We start from the raw sequence: 19,996 nt of genomic DNA, 5'->3' as shown, positions 1-19,996 counted from the left end.
CCTCATTCCCCTTAGGAAAGCAAAAGTGTCCCCTCTCTCCAGGCTCACTCCTGTGCAGGGTTGAAGGACCGGTTTCTCTCTTACTCCTGAGGGTTGGACCCTGTGGAGGTAGGCAGAGGGTGTTTGCTCATTTGCTCAGGTAAAGGGGACTTTGCTCTCCAGAGGTCATACTCCACTATCACCTGCTAGTATGACATTCAGTCCCAGAATGGTGACACCAGTTTTCTCACTGATCAAATAGTTCAGTCTGTTCTATAGGCAAGGGAGACTTGGCGGTGACAGTGAAGTGAAGAATGGCTGCACATCTCCCTGCTGTTGGTTACTTGTACTGAATTTGTGTTTCTCTGCTCACCACCTTCAATAGCTGCCTGGTTGTGCTGCAGCACTTCTAGTAGAGAGATGCAGAAGCATTTGCACACATTGCATAGCACCAGCTAGGTGCTTTGCAGCTGTTGCAGCACCCTCTCCTTTCAGTAATAGATAGCTAAACTAAGGATGTTAAGTAACCGTTAATTTACTAGTCAAGTAATCAATGGAATTTCCATCGACTAGTCAATAGGCACTTTTTGCGTTTTTCCTTTGAAATGTACAAGAGCCCCCCGCTGGGGCTCTTGTACATTTCAAAGGAGGAATGTGGAATTCCGGGGCTGCAGGCAGCATGCCAGCTGTGAAATGTACAAGAGTCCCCAGTGGGAGCTCTTGTGCATTTCAAAGTGGCAGCGCAGCATGGAGCCGGGATCAGCTGTGCAGTGCTGCTGCTTTGAAGTACCTCCTTTGCTGCCTCTATCTGGTCGACTATTCCTTAACATCCCTAATCTAAACATAGTATATCATCCACCAGCTATGCAAGTAATGGGTGCTTTGCAGAATCAGCACCCCATAGCAGTCCTTACCCCCAGTGTAATGTGCACAGAAGCTCTGAGCTGTGATTGCGGAAAGTCAATCTTCAGTAACATGGGAGACATTAACACCGGTGAAAACAAAGGTGCCATTGCCTGTCTTAAGGGATCTGGTGTGCAGGAGGCCTTGCTTTCAATAAGGATGGCCGGTTTGCTCTTAGCTCTATCTCCAGAATCTGCATCAAAATAAACACAAACCTGTGCTATGACAAACTGGGCCCAGACATGGCCAAGCCCCCAGTGCATCTTCTCTCCTGCACTGGGATCTGTGCTGCCTGCAGAGATGGCAGGAACCCAGCTGGTGGGGTCAGGGCCAGTAGCTGCTAGCCTGGCTGTTGGGGGTGCACTGCTGCTTAGCTGATTCTTCCACCTACAGTCTCTCACAGCCCCCACAGCAGCAGTTTGCTTTCACCCTTGGCTGGTCACCTGGCTTCGAAGGGGTCCCATCCAACTGTCCCATTTTTAGCTTGGCTAGTTTTCCCTACCGACTTGTAAATGAACCCCTTTGAGGGGTTGTAGTACCACTCTCCGCCCGTAGGTGACGCTGTGGGCCAGCCGATGGTCCGCCCTCTCTGTGATTCCTGGGGTTAGCATCTGTGATTTCAGTCCCGACGCCTAGGTGGCGACGTGGGAAAATCTAGCCCAGTGAGTATTTCTCCTGGTGGCAGGGCTTGCTCTCGTTGGTTTTCGGCAAGGGCGGGACTTGTAGTGAGTGTACCCAATAGTGATCAGATCCATGATGATTGGCGGCGACGTAGCCCAATGGACGCTGGTTGTGGGAAGCCGGTGCCGGACGGGGCGGAAGAGGCGGCTGGTTTGCTGGTGATGGGGCTGCTGACTATCCTGAAGAAGATGCGACAGAAGGAGCGGGAACTGCGGCTTCTCATGCTGTATCCTTGTGCAAGGGGAGGGTGGGCTGTACCAAACGTTGCAGGATAAAAGGGGCTTTTAAGTGCGAGCGGCGATGGTTGTACCAAGATTTTGTGGGAGGCGGGTTTCCAATGGGGCTATACCAAGGGTCGGGGGAGAGGTGTATCCTGTGGGGCTGGGGGGTTGGGCTGTACCAAGGGCTGGGGGAGGGGTGTGCCCTGTGGGATTGGACTGTACCAAGTATTGTGGAGGGGTGTAACCTGTGGGGCTGGGGGCTAGGCTGCACAAAAGGTTGGGGGGGTGTCTTGTGGGCCTGGGATCTGGGCTGTACCAAGGGTTGGGGGTAGGGGTGGGAGAGCCTGGGCTATACCAAGGGTTTGAGAGGAAGGGATGTATCTGATCTGGGCTCTACCAAGTGTCCTGGGTAGGTTCTCTATGTTGTGGGTAGGGGGGTGGGATGTACCAGCTGTCCTGTATTCAGTGAATACAAAGAGGAGTGTACCAAAGGGTGATGGATGGGGGAGTTTACTAGGAGTTTCTTTTTTATGGGTTGAGCCACCATCCAGCTGTGACACGAATGTCCCACCTCCCCCATGTACTGAGCTGCCTTCTCCTTGACACATTTTCCACAGTGGTCTGGACAATGCTGGCAAAACCACCATCCTGAAGAAGTTCAACGGGGAGGATATCGACACCATCTCACCCACACTGGGCTTCAACATCAAAACCCTGGAGCACAGGGAGTGAGCGCCGGGCAGAGTGTCTGATCCATCCATGGGCCCAAAACCTGCCCCTCCCATCCATCCCTTGAACAGGATTGTCCCTTCTAAGTCTGATCCTTGCCCTCTCCCCAGACTGCAAACCCTCAACCTCTGCCCAGACCTAGTTTCAAATCCCCTTAGCCACTGGCAGTAGCACTGTGGAAAAGGATCTTGAGGTTTCAGTGGATTACAAATTGAATAATCAAATAAATTGAATAATACAAATTGAGTTAAAATGTGATGCAGGTGTAAAAGGCCTAATATTATTCTGGGGTGTATTAACAGGAGTGGTGTATGTAATTCAAAAGAGGTAATGGTTCCACTGTACTCTGGAATACTGTGTCCAGCTCTGTTAAGGGCTGCTTTAAAGAGGACCATCATCAGTTGTCTTGCCTTCAGTGGACATGGATAACAAGAAGCAACAGGCTTAATCTGAAGCAAGGGAGAGTTAAGTTTGATATTACAACATTTTTTTCTAACTATAAGAGTAGTTAAACTGTGGAATAGGCTTCCAAGGGAGGTTGGGAAATCACCACCAATGGAACTTTTTAAAAAAGAGGTTGGCCAAACACCTGTCTGGAATGGTATAGGTTTGCTGGGGGCCTACCAACAGTGCAAGGGGCTGGACTTGATGACTTTTCAAGGGCCTTTCCAACCCTACAGTTCTGTGATTCTATACCACACCCTTGATTTCACTGCCTAATAAACTCTGGTCTCCAGCCAGTTCTGTATTCTTTACTCCAAGTTCTGTACAGAGATACCTCACAGTTCCTGCTCCCCCTTGAGCTTAACCCTTTGGATTATGGGGGTGTGGTTCTTCTGCCCCCACAGGCTTACCTAAAGCAAGATGAGGTTCTCCAAATCACCAGCTCAGCCCCTTGCTCACTTTCTGTGGTTCTTAAGGAATTTGGAGCCAGGAAGGTTTGGTCTTCTCACAGCCAGCCAGATACAGAAGAAACATCCCCTCCTTCGTCCAGGATGCCTGTTCCATATTACATACTGGGATCTTGCCTGATTGTCCCTTTACCTCCATACTCTGTCTTTTTTCTTCTGTTCCCCAGCTTCAAACTGAACATCTGGGATGTGGGAGGCCAGACATCCCTGCGCTCCTACTGGCGCAACTACTTTGAGAGCACAGATGGTCTCATCTGGGTGGTGGACAGTGCTGACCAGCAGCGCCTGCAGGTCTGCAAGCAGGAGTTGCAGAGCCTCCTGGTGGAAGAGGTGGGAACTGCACCTGTGGAGGAAAGGGGGAGGAGGGTGTGCCAAGTGTCTTGGAGAATGGGCAGATGTATCCTGTGAGGGAAAGGAGGTGGAATATATGCAATAGGTTATATGAAGTCCCTTGGAGAGGGGGTATATTTTTTGGGCACTATCCTGTGGGTGGGTGGGCCAGCTTCTGGCTGAACCAGGCTTTGGTTTGGGCTGCCAGAGGGGCCTGGTTTGGTGCAGGTCTGCTGGAAGCAGGGCCTGCCTCTGCTGCAGAGAGGATCCTTGTCCCCCTGTTTCCAGGTCTTTCAAGACTCAAAAACAATCCCTGTCTGGGACAGAGCAGGAGAACTGTGGTCCAACTGCTAACTGACTGGGAGGGTGGTTGAAGGGTTAACAGGAGAATGGTGGGGCCAAGACAACTGGGCCATGCAGCTTAGCCTGTGCTTCTCTCCCTACAGCGCCTGGCTGGAGCCACCTTGCTCATCTTCGCCAACAAGCAGGACCTGCCAGGAGCACTGTCTTCCAATGCCATTCGTGAGGTAAGAGCCACTGGCCTGAAGCAAACTAGGGATCTTGGTCAAGGGACATGGACATAGGTACAGGGTTTTGGGCCTAGTGTCCCCACTGCTGTCCCCATGTCAGGGCACCAGTCCTGTGCCCAGGGGCCCCAGCCTGGGTCAGTGAGGGGCATGGACGGATAAGAGTGAGGGCACTGCTCAGCACCCCTGCTCCCTCTCCCCTCCCCCCCAAAAAAATGTGTTCCAGCACCACTGGGAGTGGGGTTTGTTGGTTGTAGGGTAGGGTGGGGAGGGACTGGAGTCAGCTCTTCTCTTCCCAGCTCTGGAAGGGGAATGGAGTAGAAGAGTTACGCCAGATGAGTGGCAGCCTCAGCTCCTGGTTTGTCTCCAGTTGATCATTGACTCACTGTATGATCTTTCTTCTCTCTGTGCCACAGTTGTACCAGGTTGCAAGTAAGGGAGGGAGTAGGGGTGGGGTGTGTGCTAGTGTTGGGAGATGTGGACTGAGGACAGGTTTGGTCTCAGCTCAGTCAGGTAACTCAGTATCATCTTGTCTTCCCTTCAGGCCTTGGAACTAGACAGCATCAAAAGCCACCATTGGTGCATCCAGGCCTGCAGTGCCTTCACTGGGGAAAACCTGCTGACGGGGATCGACTGGCTCTTGGATGATATTTCCAGCCGGATCTTCACGGCAGACTGATCATGCCTCAGACATGGCCCCCCTCCTCCTTGAGGGCTGGATCCAAGCTTTGAACAGCTCCCATCATGCTTTCCTCCAGCAGTCAGTCACCGGGACAGCAACTCCCCTTGGACTAAGTCTGGATCCCAAATGTCCCCTGGATTGGCACAGAGCTTAGTACCCCTGACCCAAAGGCCTGGGTCTTCCACATGTGTTTCAGGGTTTGAGCTCTAATGCTGGCAATTGCCCTAAATGATGGGGCAAGCTGGGGAACCTCAGGAGCCAGATCGTTTACAGTGTGGGGAGTGGTGGCAATTCCCCATCATTGAAGCACAAGGCCTGTTGAACTGTGTACACGGATAGGACTGGCAGAAAGGAATTCCTCTTCCCCCCCTCCCCCTCCCAACTCTCCCCAAATAACCCTGCCTGTACGAAATATTCACATTTTTCATTTCTCGCGCTAATAAAATCAGTGGCCTGTAGTCTGCTGTGTCTGGGTTCATTGACTCTGTGTGGGTTGCCTTGCACTTTTGGCTTATGTCACCAGGTTCCTCGGAGAGATGAACTTCTTTTAGGGATTGCTCCACATGTCCAGCAACTGCATCTGTTTCTCACAGACGAGTTGCAGCCTCAGCCTAGTTGCTGATGGGGGCAGAAGTACTCGAGGTTGGGGAAAGGGTCTGCAAGGCTCTCCCTTATCCTCCCACTCTATCCTGAATTCTCTGTTGTTTTAAGCAATGAAAGATTCACTTCCTGTTCTTAACTGTTACTAGGAGCTATTAAACAGCCACCTCTGTCCCAGTCTCTGGTGTCTGCATCTCAGAGCCAACCAAAGGAGCACTGAATAAACAGCCCCTGCTCCCTACCACAGGCAGCTACATCTCAGCACTATATGAGGGATCCCTGTAGTAGCAGCACTTGTACCCCACCCCAGAGGCAGCACATTTTAATGATTGAGATAGTTTAATAATTCACCTCTTTCCAGTGCATATAATCTCCTTTTGCTTTGCAAACTCTGTACCCGCCTCCCCCCCCCCCCCCCCCCGCCTCCTTCTGGCATAGCACCTTTGGGGTGGAGCAGGGATAGCAGAGCCATGAGAGGTGCTATTTTGACCAAGATCCCCGAGGCAGTGGGAACTTTTGGGATGCCGCAAATATGGCCTCTGGTCAGTTTTGTCCATACAAAGATGGCAGAACCTCAGCTTTAAGATATCCCTCAGTGCCAACCTGCGTGGGCTGGAGCACCTGCCTGGGGTCAGAACAGGAAATGCAGATTGAGGCTGTGGGAAGCATCTGGATTTCAAACCTTATTGCCTGCTTGTGAAGTGCATCAGCAGTAAAAGGGTGGCACAGTCTCCCCATTCTCTATTTTTCTCCGTTGTCATATAGCCTCTTGTGACCCCTTGCAGACATCTGATTTGTCTTGTTACCCCAAGTTTAAACTCACTTAAACTACTTACTTACAAAATCTTACTAGATATTTTAGTAATGTCTATCCGTTTGTTCAAGACCTCCTCCTGAACAGTAAGCGCTAGAACCACCAGATTTGGTATGCAGCTTCCTCTTATCATAACTTAAAGCAAGGTCAGGGTTGGGTTGAGCCAGGATAATGGGGTGTGCATGGATTTGATTTTCTCATAAAATGGAAAGGGTGGGGTTTGGCAGGAGGGAGTTATAATGCAAAATGACTACGGGGGACGGGGGGCAGAGGTGGAGACTAGGAGAGCTATAACTGCATTGGGCCAGCAGATAGCAAGGATGGAGAAAGGGTCACCTTTTATATATTTTAGTGTTTGTCTGTTCCCCAGCTGGGAGATATGCACACCACCACACCATGGCTGTGCCCACTACAGCTGCAGCAGCCATGGACAGGTGCATCTCACCTGGCCCCAAACCGCTACGGTAAGAGTGGTCTGGGGTTGTCTACTCTCCTCAGGGCAGCCTGCATACTGAATTCCTCATCCCCAGCCCCACCCCAGAACAATGATTTAAAAGAAGAAAAACAAAACTTATTTGAGTTAAGGACCCAAGCAACGCTGAGTAAATCTTTTATCAGGCATAAAATACAGAAATGTCCCAGCATTTGCATTTATTACTGAAAAACTTCTTGCTTTTCATTTTTACCATATAATCATAAAATAAATCCACTGGACTATAAATACTGTACTTGCATTTCAGTGTGAAGCATACAGAGCAGCATAAACAAGCTTTATGACATTTTAGCTTGTACTGACTTAGCTAGTGTTTTTCCTGCTGCCTCTTGTAAAAGTTGTCAGATATTCAGATGAGTTGATGTATTCGCTGTAAGTCCTGTGTGTATCCCAGGGGTATGCATAACACTGGTTGACTTGACTGATTGAGAGCCACAGTTGTAACCTGCTCCCTTTACCTCACCTCCGCCCAATTACCCTTTGGCCCTCCAGTCTTCCTCCCTGTACACCTGGGCTTGACTCCTTGCTTACCCTGCCTCTAAGAAGGGCTCACTCTCCAGAGGAGCCCTTCACTCTTCAGCTCGCCTGCAGTTTTGTACTTTACACACGCTCCCTGGGCTGGGACAGGGCAAGGAGGCCCGGCCACGCATGCGTACTGGCTGTTCGGCAAACCCACGCTCCCTGGCGGCGGTCACTGCTGCTTGGGGCTGTTAGGGGCTGGAGAGGGGCGGGCTCAAGATTTAAAGGGGCCGCAGCCTCAGTGTGCGGAGGGAGATGGCCTGCAGGGTGAAGGATGAGTACCAGCGTTATTACACGGTCACGGAGCCGAGGAGCCACCCCAAGGGCCACACTGAGTACAAAGTGACAGCCAAGGTGAGGGGCAGCGCCTGGGACCTTCCCCAGGGAGCTGTGCGCGGCCCCTTTAAGGTGAAGGGCCCCTCCTGGGCAGCTGGGGCTGCCGATGCCCCATGGAAGGAGGGCGCCTCGCTCGCCCACCTTAAGGAGGGCGCACGGCGCGTGCAGGCGGGGTGGGACTTGTTCCCGATACTTTCCAGGGTGAGGGACACTGCGTAGCCGCTTTAAGAGGTGGGAAGTTGCGAGTGGTCCCCTCCGAGGCTCCGTTTTGGGGCGTCGTAGGTGTGGCCCTTTTAAGACGGAAGCGTCCTGCAGGGGGAGCCCTGGGTCCCGGGAAACCCACGTGGGACGGTGCCGAGGCACGTGGATGTCCCAGGTCAAAGGCACGTCCCGTTAAATGCCCCCCACGCCCGTGGCTGGCCCCGGTGGGTGTCCTGCCTCCCCATCCCACGCGCTGTGGACATCACATTTCCCGCCTCCTAGCCTGATAGCCCCATGCCCTGCTGGTCCCTTCCTTTGCCCTGAACCTCCCCACTGCCACCTCCCGGCTCAGAAGTTGCTGACTCCTCCTCTCTTCCCTCCTTAGTTTGTTTCAAAGACGAAACCAGAAGATGTCAAGGAGGTGACTGTTTTAAACCCGTCTGATGGCTCGTGCAGGGGAGGGGTGCGAAGAAGGGGTGGGATGAAATCCATAGCCATCCCTCAGTGTAGAGTGTGGGGGGGGGGGGTCCCCACTACCGGCTAGCCCACACTCACAGCTGCCCAGCAGTGATGGGAAAAGTCCCATAACTTGAGGTCTGATAGAGCTGAGTTTTGGGGACAGTTTTGGGGCTTTGAGTCCTATGGCAAAGGTTGTGGGGGCAGGGATCGTGTGACTGAAATCTGGGGGTGAAATTCCAGGGGCTTTGGAAGGCAGAAATCCAGGAGTTTGAAGTAGAAGTTCTATCTGGAAGGAGCTGGGTCCATAGATTTGGATTTGGAGGTTTGAGCTGAAGGGTTGCAGTTTGGGGGAAAAGCGGAGGGTCCCTGGGACTGTAGAAGCTGTGGGCTCAGCGCATGTCTGTGGCTAGTTAACTGGGGCACCTGGGGGGCTCTTGTCCTTCAGATCACAATCTGGAAACGTTACAGTGACTTCAAGAAGCTGCATGGAGACTTGTCCTACATCCACCGCAATCTCTTCCGGCGCATGGAGGAGTTCCCTGCCTTCCCCAAAGCCCAGGTCTTCGGTAAGTGGCTTCCCGAGAGGTGGGGGCTCAACAGCCAGACTCTTCTGGTTACTCCCAGAGCAGGAGCAGTGGCAGAGAGCGCTTCCCTCATTCCTCCCCCATGGTCAGCTCCCTCGTCCCCACAGTACAGCCCCCCTACCGCATAGCCTTTTCTGCTTCACAGTGCTCCACAGCATCCCATAATGTCTACCCACACATCCAGCGCCTTCTGCACAGTCCCCTTCTTCCCTTTCCCCAACAGCTCCCTTTCATGCCCCCAGCACCCTGCAACTTCCCATAGGTCCCCACACAGACTCAGCACTCTCTTACTGCCCCTACCACATACCCAGATGCCATCCCCTCCCCCTGACCCAGACACAGCAGTCTGAGTCCCCAACCCACCCCCAGAGACTGCTGGTGTGGGGCAGTTAGACCCACCCTTCAAGACGCTTCACACCCAGGTCACCAAATGAGCTGCAGATGGGAATGAGTCTAATTTATTGGGATCTCGGACTGGATCAGAGCTGGGAAAGGTCCCATATCTCATTTCCTGCCACCTGGAACCAATCCCCTGCCCTGGGGACAGATTAGAGCTGATGTCCCCACAGGGGAAAGGCAGTCATTGCTGGACATGCTGCAGGGGGCTCACACCAGATTCACAGGACAAGGGATGCATAGTGGATCATACCACATGAAGTGAATTGTGGTGGGATGTCCAGGCTTAAGGGTGGCAGAACTGAAATGTACCATAGGGCTAGAGGGGGAGTGGCTGGTCTGCCTGGAGAGGCTAGATGGGTGCTGCATCACAGTGCAACAGGAGCTCTGTCCCGCAGGCCGCTTTGAGCCCGAGGTGATCGAGGAGCGCAGGAAAGCAGCTGAGGCCATGCTGAGATTCACGGTGCACATCCCTGCACTGAACAACAGCCCCCAACTCAAGGAGTTCTTCAGGGTATGTGAGTAGGGCTGGGCTGGGTGGGCTGAGAGGGCCCTAGGTGCTCTGGGGCCACTGCTGATGCATCAGGCTGCTCACACACATGGTAGCATCATCAGGCCCACTCAGTTGCTCTACATACCCCTTGAAAAGCTTGGGCTGAGGAGATCCTCACCTCCCCAGCATACAGCAGAGACTCCTCTGAAAGGTGACAGTCAGGACTAAATGGGTTAGAATAGTGGGAGCTGGGAGTCCTGGGTTCTTCCCTCAGCTCTGGGAGGGATGCAGGACCTGGTGGGTTACAGTAAGTGAGGGGGGCTGGCTGGTATCTGGACATCTGGGTTCCCTTCCCGGTTCTGCCACTGACCTGCTGTGTGGTCCTGGGCAGGTCACTTCCCCCATGTGTGGCCTTCCTCCCTGCCGTGTGTGTGGGAGCATTCCTGACTGCTGCCAGTGGAGCAGCACAAGACCAATACCCCATCCCTGACCTCATGACCAGTCTAGCATCCCAAACCCCCGCTCCTCCTTCACTATGCTGCTTCCTTCCTCTAGGATGGGGAGATAAAGAGACCACTGGAGGCCTGTGACCTATGCATCCTGCCGCCCCCTCTGATCCCAGTGCCACAGGAGGGCACGGATATTGGGGATGATGCTCAGGGATCTGTAGCAGAGCTGGGACAGCATAGCCTGGAGCCCGATGGGGAGCCGGAGCCGCTTGATGGGGAACTGGAGCCGCACAGAGGGGAGCAAGTGGAACCACAGAAACCAGCGCCCCTGGGAGCTGTAAGGGCAGCATGCGAGGAGCACAACAGGGGAGATGGAGAGGAGACAGGTATGAGAATCCTGCTGTGGGTTTTGTAGGTTACAGCAGGGCAACCAGGAGTCAGGGTTCTGTCCCCATCTCTGGCAGAGGAGTCATGGAAGTTAGAGCAGGGACTGGGAATCAGGACTCCTGGCTTCTATCCCCAGCTGTGGGAGGGGGAGCCTGACCAAGTGATAAGAGCTGGGTTTTCTGGGTTCAGTTTCTGGCCCTGCCATGAGCGCCCAGTGTGACCTTGGGCAAATTACTTCCCCTTTGTGTGCTGCTCTTCCTCAGTCTGCAAAATGGGGACAATTATACTGATCAGCCTCTCCGCAGGGCTGTAAAGGGTTAATTAACTGCTGTGGGCAAAGCCCTTGACTTCCGCAGAGGAAAGGTACAAAAGAGGGGCAAAATATTATTGCTCCGTTAAATGTTGTGTTGTTCATCTGTGACATTTATATCATTTAACCCTGACCTTGGCTACTCAGACACACCAGCCTTGTGCTTATGGCACGGGGAGCAGGAAGGGAAACTGCTTTGAAACTCAGATGGCAAGAGATTTGAGCAATTCTTATTTATATTGTGGGAGGATGAAGGGCCCTCACTGCTGATACATCGGGCTGCTCACACACATGGTAGCACCAATGGCCCACTCAGTTGCTCTACATCCTCCTTGAAAAGCTTGGGCTGAGGAGATCCTTACCTCTCCAGTGTACAGCGGAGACTCCTCTGAAAGGTGGCTGGACTCACTGGTCTAGGGTGCACCACAGTAGGAGAATTTAGGTTTTACCTGAAGGATCCCCTCCCCTGTATTAGGACCCCATTATTACCAGGATTGCAGTGGCACTTACAGGCCCCAGGTGAGCTCAGGGCTCATTGTGTTACATGGTCCCAATCTGGAAGAGCTCACAGTCTAAATAGATAAAAGGTGGGAAACAGAGACGGAGGAACTTGCCCAAGGTCACCCAGTAGGTTGGTGGCACGCTGGGAATAGAACCCAGGAATCTTGAAGTCCCACCCTTGTTATTGGATCATGTTGAACTGACTAGCCCAGTGATCAGCTGTCTAAAGTGGCATTACTAAGGTCCATTTCCTGGCAGGGAGGACTGGAGGCTGGGATTGGGAATTAGGTCCCCAACTCCCATTGCATTTCGATATTTCACACCATTTACAAATTCAGCCTTGATCTCCATGAAGGATTTTGCCCTTTCCAAGAGCTTGGTTTCCAAGAGCACTGACTATCCGTGGCTCTGATTGGGGCAGCAGGCGCTTCAGAACTCTGGGCCTCCTCTGCAGACCAAAGAGCAGGATTAGGGGACAATGCACCATAGGCACATGACATTCAGCTGATTCGGGGGGATGAGTGATGATGCATCATGTGGGTGGTGGTGGTGGTGGTGGGGAATGAGAGGATTCTACCATTACAGCAGGCGAGTCAGGAGAAGGGAACAAAGAGCCATAGTCACAGCCCAGCACCAGGGAGGGAATGAACAAAAGGCAGCGCTGGGGCTCTGAGCCTCTAATGAAAGGCTCACTTTCAGTGCTCGCCTGTAAAGATTGTCAGATCTCAGGCTCTGTCCTGTCTCAGGCCCAGCCTAGATGCACTTAGCAGCATGATTCATGTGGTGGCGGTACCTAGAGGCTCCATTATGGTGTAAAACTGGAGTGTACAGGATCCAGAGACCCTGACCAAGATTGGGACTCCACTGAGGTACACAGCAGCAGCAGTAAGCTAATGCAATAGCAGCTAGAGATCCCAGCTGTGGTCGGGACCCCATTGTATGAGTGCATTCATACAATATTGGGTGTGCATTAATAGTATGGTCATATCAGAGGCCCCAGCTGAGATCAGGGTCTCTGTAGTATTACAGTAGTACCTGGAACCAGCTGAGATTTGCACCCCATTATAGCATGCTCATTACTAGTAGTCCCTACAGGCCCTATTATGAAATGTGCTTTATTATTAATAGTTCAGATTGTACCTCCCTGGTCCAGTACCCTCAGGACCTGATTGGTCCTGAACCATGAAATCTGCTGGATATGGGGAGATCAATGCTGGATCCTCTGCTTCTGCCAGCTGCGGGGCTCTGCTCCAGTGGCAGCAGAGGGGCCGGCATTAACAGAGCCGGTGTCTGGGGGGATGCTCAGGGGAAGAGGCAGGGTGGCTGTGGAGCTCAGGATGGCAGCCCTGCAGATGTGCACTGAGCCCTGTGGCTGCTGGGCTACACTCCCTGCCCTTGCCACCAGCCACAAGGCTGTGCTCTTGCCCTCCGGCTGTGGGGCTCCACAGCCACCCTGCCTCTTCCTCCAAGCATTCCCCCGGCCCCGCTCCTCCCCGGCCCTCGCTGAGCTTAAATGCTGCAAGTGAGCTATCTGCAGCACTGGGAGGGCAGGGGAGGAGTTGCTGAGCACGGGGCCTAGCTTATCTCCCTGAGTGCTCCAGCTCAGGAATGCCCACGGGGATGTCGGACACAGATGTTGCCGGACTACGGAAACTTCAGCTACAGAGCATGTAGAGGCCCCAGCTATGACTCGGGTGGGCATGGTGTTAGTAGCGCCAACAAACCCAGCGAGCCAGTCCCTGCCCCAAACAGCTCTCTCTCAGTGATTTTCCTGGCTGTACAGCAGGGGAAACTGAAGCCTTGAGAGCTAGATCCTCAGCTGATGGTGGAGCTGCTCCTTGGGCGGGTAGGAGATCTGGGGGTCTAGTCCAGACATCTACACTTTCTCCTATGCTTTGTGCCTGGTTTACAGGGGATCCCACACCGGCTGCTAAATCAGAGGAGGATCTGGATCTACTCTTTGCCTCTGTGGAAGAGGAGAAGGAAAGTGGGTCGCCTCTCCATGGCCCTCTGTCTGTCCAGGACCTGGCCTTCTTTGACCCCTTCGTCAAGGAAGGTAGGAGGGGTTAGATGGGATGCGGGTCATTGCTAGGGGACATCAGCTCTGATCTAGTCTCAGCGTGGTCCCACTTGGGACTGGATCAGAACTGGCGTCCATTGGCTGGATGCAGAAGTGGGGCATAGAGCCTAGGCGGGGTCAGGCCACTTGGCGGGTGCGGTGGTGGGAAGCTGGCCCTGGTAATTCCATACTGGGAGGGAGGAAATGGAGGGTTTTGGTCTCATGAAGCAGGCATGGGGTCCCTGCTCCCTTCTAACATGCCCCCCCACACACACACACACTGTGCTTTCAGAGCAATGCTCAACCAGCCCTTTCCAGGGGGCCACGTTGGCCGTGGGATCAGAGCTGCTCCCCAGCCAGGACATTGAGCTGGCAGCTGATGCCCTGTGGGACCTGCAGATCTCTCAGCCTGCGGAGCAGGAGGCAATACAGGGACTGGACCCTGGAGGATACCTGGCAGTGGCCACAGAGGAGATCACACTGGCCTTGAAGAGAGAAGCAGCCAAAGACTACGCAGGGGCCCTCCATGGCTACCGCAATGGGGTGGACATCCTGCTGAAGGGGGTGCAAGGTACGGGGCCAGGGTAGGGGACCTCATTGATAAACTGGTATCCTTCTTAGCACAGAGGGGAAAGTGAGGCACAGAGATGATTAGTGACATCACCCACATGACATGGAGGCTGCCAGAGCAGAATGCAGGAATCCTGGCTCCCAGCCCTCTGCTATAACCATTGGACTCCTCTCCCCTCGCCTGGCATCCAGCCCAGGAGTTCTGACTCTCAGCTGCCTCCTGTGCTTTCACAGGTGTGACTATTACAGCAGCTAGTAGCCCCTTCAGTGCCTGGGCCTGTGGGCAGTGTCACGGGGTCCTCCCTCCATTTCCCGCACAGAGCGAGTCACAGGCCTCGATTCCATCAGGCTTGAATTGGCCCGGTCTGTCAGGGGCGCCGAAATCACCCTACACAGGGCGACTCTCCCAAGCTGTGGTGGCACAGCCCTCCCCACATTGCAGCAGGAAACCAGCAGCCAATGCGCTTGCTCGCAGGAATGAGACTGATCCAGCCATTGGCTGGTTCAGTGAGCTCTATTCTTACCCTTCGTGGCATAGGTAGAGCCAGTGGGTCCCTCCCTATTGCTGGCCAGCCAAATATATCCCAGCTGCCTGCCCAGCCAGGCCTTTGACCCGTGCTGCCCCTCAGAAATGGCCTGTTTCTCCTCCTGCTGCTGAACCCCTCACCAGCTCCTCTTCCATACACGCATAACAAGCAGCCTGGCCTGCAGGAGCAAGCTGCTGCTTGTGATGTGTGTAGACAGCAGCAGATGGCACCAGAGAGCCTCTGCTTGCAGCACCAAGTGGGCCTGAGTGCTAGTGGAAATGGGGGTTGTCCCCATATCCACAGGGGGGGCTGCTGCCTGGACTGACCCTGGAGATCTAGATGTGGTTAGAGGCAGTTTTCATAAGTTCCCACATTCCAGCCAGACAAATAGAAAGGCCCCAGAGTTCAACTGGGCCTCCCTTCTGTTGGTCCGAACGAATAGTGAGGCTACACTGGCCTCTGCAGTCTTGGATCTGGACCCTGTGCATTAGGTGCTGCACAAACAAAGAACAGATAGTCCCTGCCCCAAAGAACTCCCCATTGAGGACAGATATTGCAAAGGAGCCAGCCGCCCTCAGCTTGCTGCCAGAAGGGAGGAAGAGCCAGGTTACCCAAGGTGTGAGATTTTCCCTTTGCCAGGGCTCCCTTTCCTCTCTAGCTCAAGCACAGATTTTGCTGGAGCTTTTTGACTATCTTTTCCCATCCTCGTTCCTTAGTGGACCCTTTATTTCCGCAGGGGTTTGCAAATTAACATAGGGTACTTCACAGCTTCTTGGATCCTCACCATGTCTAGTCTGGGCTACTGTGGCGAATAGAGCAGAGTAAAGAACAGACCCACAGATGCTTTCTCGAGATGTCACCGGCTGTGTCTAGACTGGCAAGTTTTTCCGCAAAATCAGATGATTTTGCGGAAAAACTTGCCAGCTGTCTACACTGGCCGCTTGAATTTCCGGAAAAGCACTGACGATCTCATGTAAGATAGTCAGTGCTTTTCCGGAAATACTATGCTGCTCCCGTTTGGGCAAAAGTCTTTTTCCAAAAGACTTTTGCGCAAAAGGGCCAGTGTAAACAGCACAGTAGGGTTTTCCGCAAAAAAGCTCCAATCGTGAAAATGTCGATTGGGGATTTTTTGCGGAAAAGCGCATCTAGATTGACCACGGATGCTTTTCTGCAAAAAGTGCTTTTGTGGAAAAGCATCCTGCCAATCTAGACATGCTTTTCCGAAAATGCTTTTAACGGAAAACTTTTCCGTTAAAAGCATTTTCGGAAAATCATGGCAGTGTAGATGTAGCCACCAAGTTTGCAGAAGTAGGTCATGGTCCTGAAATCCCTGATCCTCAGCCCAGACAACTGCCAGTCTTTTGGGATTGGCTGACATAATGCTGAGACATGAACTTCTACCCACCATTCTGCAAGAGCAGGTCTTCCCTGCAGAGTTAACTGTGTCTGCCTGTGAATTCTCTTGGGTTAGCCTAGCCTCAGCTGATGTCTGTCCCCACAGCTGGGAAGTGCTGAGATTTTGGGGGGCATCTTAGCGCCGCAACAAACTAAGTGGCTCTGATTCCAGTGAACTGGGGAAAGAGTCTTTCTGTGCTTTGGGGGCACACGGATGGGGATGCATTAGGGGAACGCACTGAAGGATGACCTGCCTTCAAGCAGCACTAGCAGGCAGTCACACTGTAATTTTGCTATGCAAGCAGTTCATGAGATTCACTCACACCGCCTCGAGCCCATCTGGGGCCCACCAGCCTGAGTTAAAGCCACTCCCCACTTGCATTATTTCTGCAGCTGAAGACAAGTCCTCAGTGTCATAAGTTTCACTGCAGGAGGAGCTGTCTAGCACCATTGCTCAATGCAGAGAGCCAGCTCGTTGCTTGCAGTCATGGGCCTATCTGTGCCTTTCTCCTCTCCCTGCCCAGGAGACCCTGATCCCACCCGCCGGGAAGCAGTGAAGAAGAAGACGGCCGAGTATCTACACCGGGCAGAAGAGCTCGTCCAGCTGCATTTGACTCATCTCCAGCCATGATCTACGTGCCAGGCTGGGATCTGAACCTCAAACTGCCTTTGCAAGGAGCTCTAGGACCAACACATTCACACGTCAGTGACTTACCTGCAGCCCTTCCCTCATGTCCCCCCTGGGCTTAGAAGCAAGACTACAGCCCTCAGCTAGAAACACACCACATACACACCTCTCTGGTTTGCTGTAGCACAGGGCTGTATGGTGAAGGGAACCTTTCTCTGCACTACTAAAGATGTTTGTCTCAACAGCAGCTCTCCAGACAGTGGGTGATTCTTCTGACTATTCAAAGCACAAGACAAGGGGACAGTCTGGAAGCTCCTAGCTATTTGCAAAGGGGAGCAAGCACAGAGGGAGAAGTCAGCACCCCTGCTTTGCAGAAACGGAGGCACAGAGACACATGCCTCTCCCAAACTGGTGGCAAAGCTGGAAGTAGAACCCAGCAGACCAGGCACCTAGCGCCCTCTTGTTCTAATTCTCTAGACTCTAGCCCTCACTCCCCTCCCAGAGCAGGCAATAGAAGCCAGGGCTACGTCTACACTGGCCCCTTTTCCGGAAGGGGCATGTAAATTTCAGCAGTCGTCGTAGGGAAATCCGCGGGGGATTTAAATATCCCCCGCGGCATTTAAATAAAAATGTCCGCCGCTTTTTTCCGGCTTTTAAAAAAGCCGGAAAAGAGCGTCTAGACTGGCCCCGATCCTCCGGAAAAAGTGCCCTTTTCCGGAGGCTCTTATTCTTACTTTGAAGTAAGAATAAGAGCCTCCGGAAAAGGGCACTTTTTCCGGAGGATCGGGGCCAGTCTAGACGCTCTTTTCCGGCTTTTTTAAAAGCCGGAAAAAAGCGGCGGACATTTTTATTTAAATGCCGCGGGGGATATTTAAATCCCCCGCGGATTTCCCTACGACGACTGCTGAAATTTACATGCCCCTTCCGGAAAAGGGGCCAGTGTAGACGTAGCCCTGGTGTCCTGACTCCCAGACCCCACTCTGCTCCGTAGCTCCCCTCTCTTCTTAGAGCAGGATACAGGAGATCAGGGACTTGCACATGGGAACATAATGCTCTTCCTTCAGACAGCAGCAAGTCCTGTATCCTCTGTTGCAGCCACTCGAGGGGTGGAGGAAAGGAGAAGAGGGGATTGGAACACAGAGGACGCTGTGTAGCTTGTTGGCCAAGCCCACTGTACACATCAGGGGCTCCTTGCCCTCCATTCTCCCCCACAGCTCCCTGGGCACAGCCCTCACTTCTCTCAGGGGATGTTTCCCAAGGATGCCAGAGCAGCAAGGCATCTCACTGCCACCTGCCCTTGGCCTGAGGGGGTCTTCTGGAGCATCCCCCTGACTCCTGCAGCACAAGCCCAGCCTCTGCTGGCCTCCCTCTCTCTGTACAGCTGAGCCCTAGGCAAACACTCATCCCAAGTCCTCCTCCTGTCACTCTGGGGTGCCCAGCCTCTGACCCACTGTGCTCAGTTTCATCATGCCCACAGGAACCACACATGTCAATTTCCAAGAGACAGCTCCACCTTCCTGCACCGCTGAACACCCAGCACTTAACCAGAGGGAAAACCAACCACTTTATAAACAGAGAAGAGAGGCTCCAATGTCGGACGGGAAGAACACTGGAAACAAGTGGTTACATAGAAAACAAGGTTATCATATGCCTACAACTTACAAGATGTTACCCCATTTCCTGTAGAACAGCTTGCCCTATGTCCTTCTCCCATCTTTTTCAGCCAGCGTGGTTGAGATCCCCTTTCATAAGCTCAAGCACTCTGTCAGCCTGTCTTCGGAGACTGAGGGATTCCAGGGCCTTTTGCTGCACCTTTAGAAATACCAAACTAAACATTGGAGCTTGGTCTGAAAACAGGGATCTCATCTGTTCCTGCTCCAGCATTTCCCTCTTCCTGTTAGTTTCCATCTGGAGATTCCAGGAGCACCTCAGTTGATTCAGTGTGTTAGCAGCCTTCTCCTGGGAGACACCATTGGCCCCCAAGGAGATAAGTGCCTAACATGCTGCTTTGAGTGCCCTGCCTTTAACTGCAAGGCCTAGAGAACACAATTTGCAGCAGAGCCACAACTCCTCACATTTTCCATCTGTCTCACTTCTACTAGAGACCTTGCATGACCTTTTTGGTGACCTCTGGGGTGCCTGTATCCCTGTGTACCACTCTACTCTCTGCCAGTTGGCAGCAAAAGGCCTTTGGGCTACAACCCTTTATTTGAAGGACTCATGGTAACTTCCCTCACACCTGTCTCCAAGCCTAATGCTCTGTGTGTCCCCTTTTGCTTTTCTCCCACACCAGAATATGTGCATGTCCTCCATTGCCCTCTCTCCCCTATGGCAGGGATTCTGTGTGCCTTCCATTTCCCACAATCCAGGGTTTCTATGTGCCCCCTTTCTCCTCTCCCTCCCCCCATACCAGGGTTCACCATATCACCCTCATTCCCCCTTTCCTTTGCACTAAAGTCTTACAGATTTATCCCATTGCCATGACTAACCCCACTCTCCTTCATCAGTCAGTCACTCTACAGCTGGATTAGCAGTGCTCATCTACATATAAGGCTCTTAGCCCCACCCTCCACTGAGATAAAGCCTGCCAATGGGTGGGACTTAATCTATAAAACCCCATCCTCCTTCTTGAGTTTACCCATCAAACACAGCTTTCAGTTCAGAGAAGCAGGTGAGCCTTACCCAGAGATGGGGAAATGTTCAATGGGATGTGCTTGTTCTGGGAGAGAAAGAGAAGAGGGAAAATTATTTACTTCAGGGTTTTTAATCTTAACTGTTAGGAGAATCTTTTGGGCTGTCTCACTGCCGTGCTTGGGTAATACCCAAGTTCTCTGTGTTTCACCTGGTCCACACAATGACTAAGAGTTTACTACTACTGCTGCCTGCTAATGACATTTTTCTTGTGGCTTTTCTGGAAGAGGCCTGTGCTGCTTGCATTGAAGGGCCTGAATTCAGTCCTCCTCCTGCTGACTGTGGCTACCATATAGAGTAGGACTGGATAGAGCCTTTCCATGAGGTTTTGTGGTTAAGGCCCCATGGCTGGGACTCCAAAGACCTAGATTTGATCCCTGTGCTGTCAGACTCCAAGCGTGACTGGGCAAGTCACTTACCATTCCCCTACCTCAGTTGCAGAATGCTAGCAGGATCTATCTTTTAATGTTTCTGAGGCTTGTAACTACTCTGATGGGTTCTTGCAGCTGGAGAGAGCTGACAGTTCTGGAGAGCTGCTGTTTGTTGGATGCTCTTAACGTGAAATAAAAAACTCAGGAATCCTGTCTCTTCCCTCTCCCTCCGCCCACCCCCGAGTCGCTC

The 19,996-nt window shown here is 52.8% G+C and overlaps 2 protein-coding genes across 5 annotated transcripts; both read left to right on the top strand.

Annotated features, from left to right (window-relative positions):
- Positions 1-1,598: 1,598 nt before the first annotated feature.
- Positions 1,599-5,421, top strand: ARL2 (ARF like GTPase 2). The gene is made up of 5 exons (XM_006136561.4): positions 1,599-1,789; positions 2,402-2,512; positions 3,592-3,754; positions 4,201-4,281; positions 4,826-5,421. The coding sequence occupies exons 1-5, from the start codon at positions 1,662-1,664 to the stop codon at positions 4,958-4,960; spliced, it is 618 nt and encodes a 205-aa protein (XP_006136623.1). The 5' UTR covers positions 1,599-1,661; the 3' UTR covers positions 4,961-5,421.
- Positions 5,422-7,560: 2,139 nt separating this feature from the next.
- On the top strand, positions 7,561-16,931 carry SNX15 (sorting nexin 15). Of its 4 annotated transcripts, none has more exons than XM_075939156.1 (8): positions 7,561-7,743; positions 8,312-8,347; positions 8,831-8,951; positions 9,764-9,879; positions 10,414-10,693; positions 13,418-13,561; positions 13,964-14,135; positions 16,581-16,931. In XM_075939156.1, exons 1-8 carry the CDS (start codon positions 7,645-7,647, stop codon positions 16,588-16,590), a joined length of 978 nt encoding a protein of 325 aa, XP_075795271.1. In that variant the 5' UTR covers positions 7,561-7,644; the 3' UTR covers positions 16,591-16,931. The 4 variants fall into 4 exon arrangements, with proteins under 4 accessions (XP_075795271.1, XP_006136625.1, XP_075795270.1 ...); XM_075939155.1 differs by having other exon boundaries at positions 7,564-7,743; positions 13,857-14,135; XM_075939157.1 differs by lacking the exon at positions 7,561-7,743 and adding an exon at positions 7,836-7,956 and having other exon boundaries at positions 13,857-14,135.
- The last annotated feature ends 3,065 nt before the right edge of the window (positions 16,932-19,996 follow it).

Source organism: Pelodiscus sinensis, chromosome 11 (genome assembly GCF_049634645.1).
Source record: "Pelodiscus sinensis isolate JC-2024 chromosome 11, ASM4963464v1, whole genome shotgun sequence".
Lineage (NCBI taxonomy): Eukaryota > Metazoa > Chordata > Testudines > Trionychidae > Pelodiscus > Pelodiscus sinensis.
Note: the sequence above shows the minus strand (reverse complement) of the source record. Positions and strands in the feature narration are given on the sequence as shown.

Excerpts from the sequence above, each read along its gene's own strand:
- ARL2 (XM_006136561.4), top strand. The coding sequence starts at position 1,662 with ATGGACGCTGGTTGTGGGAAGCCGGTGCCGGACGGGGCGGAAGAGGCG. Across the intron at positions 2,513-3,591 it reads AAAACCCTGGAGCACAGGGA|CTTCAAACTGAACATCTGGG; the intron begins GTGAGCGCCGGG and ends TCTGTTCCCCAG. Across the intron at positions 3,755-4,200 it reads AGAGCCTCCTGGTGGAAGAG|CGCCTGGCTGGAGCCACCTT; the intron begins GTGGGAACTGCA and ends CTCTCCCTACAG.
- SNX15 (XM_075939155.1), top strand. The coding sequence starts at position 7,645 with ATGGCCTGCAGGGTGAAGGATGAGTACCAGCGTTATTACACGGTCACG. Across the intron at positions 7,744-8,311 it reads AGTACAAAGTGACAGCCAAG|TTTGTTTCAAAGACGAAACC; the intron begins GTGAGGGGCAGC and ends TTCCCTCCTTAG. Across the intron at positions 10,694-13,417 it reads GGGAGATGGAGAGGAGACAG|GGGATCCCACACCGGCTGCT; the intron begins GTATGAGAATCC and ends CCTGGTTTACAG.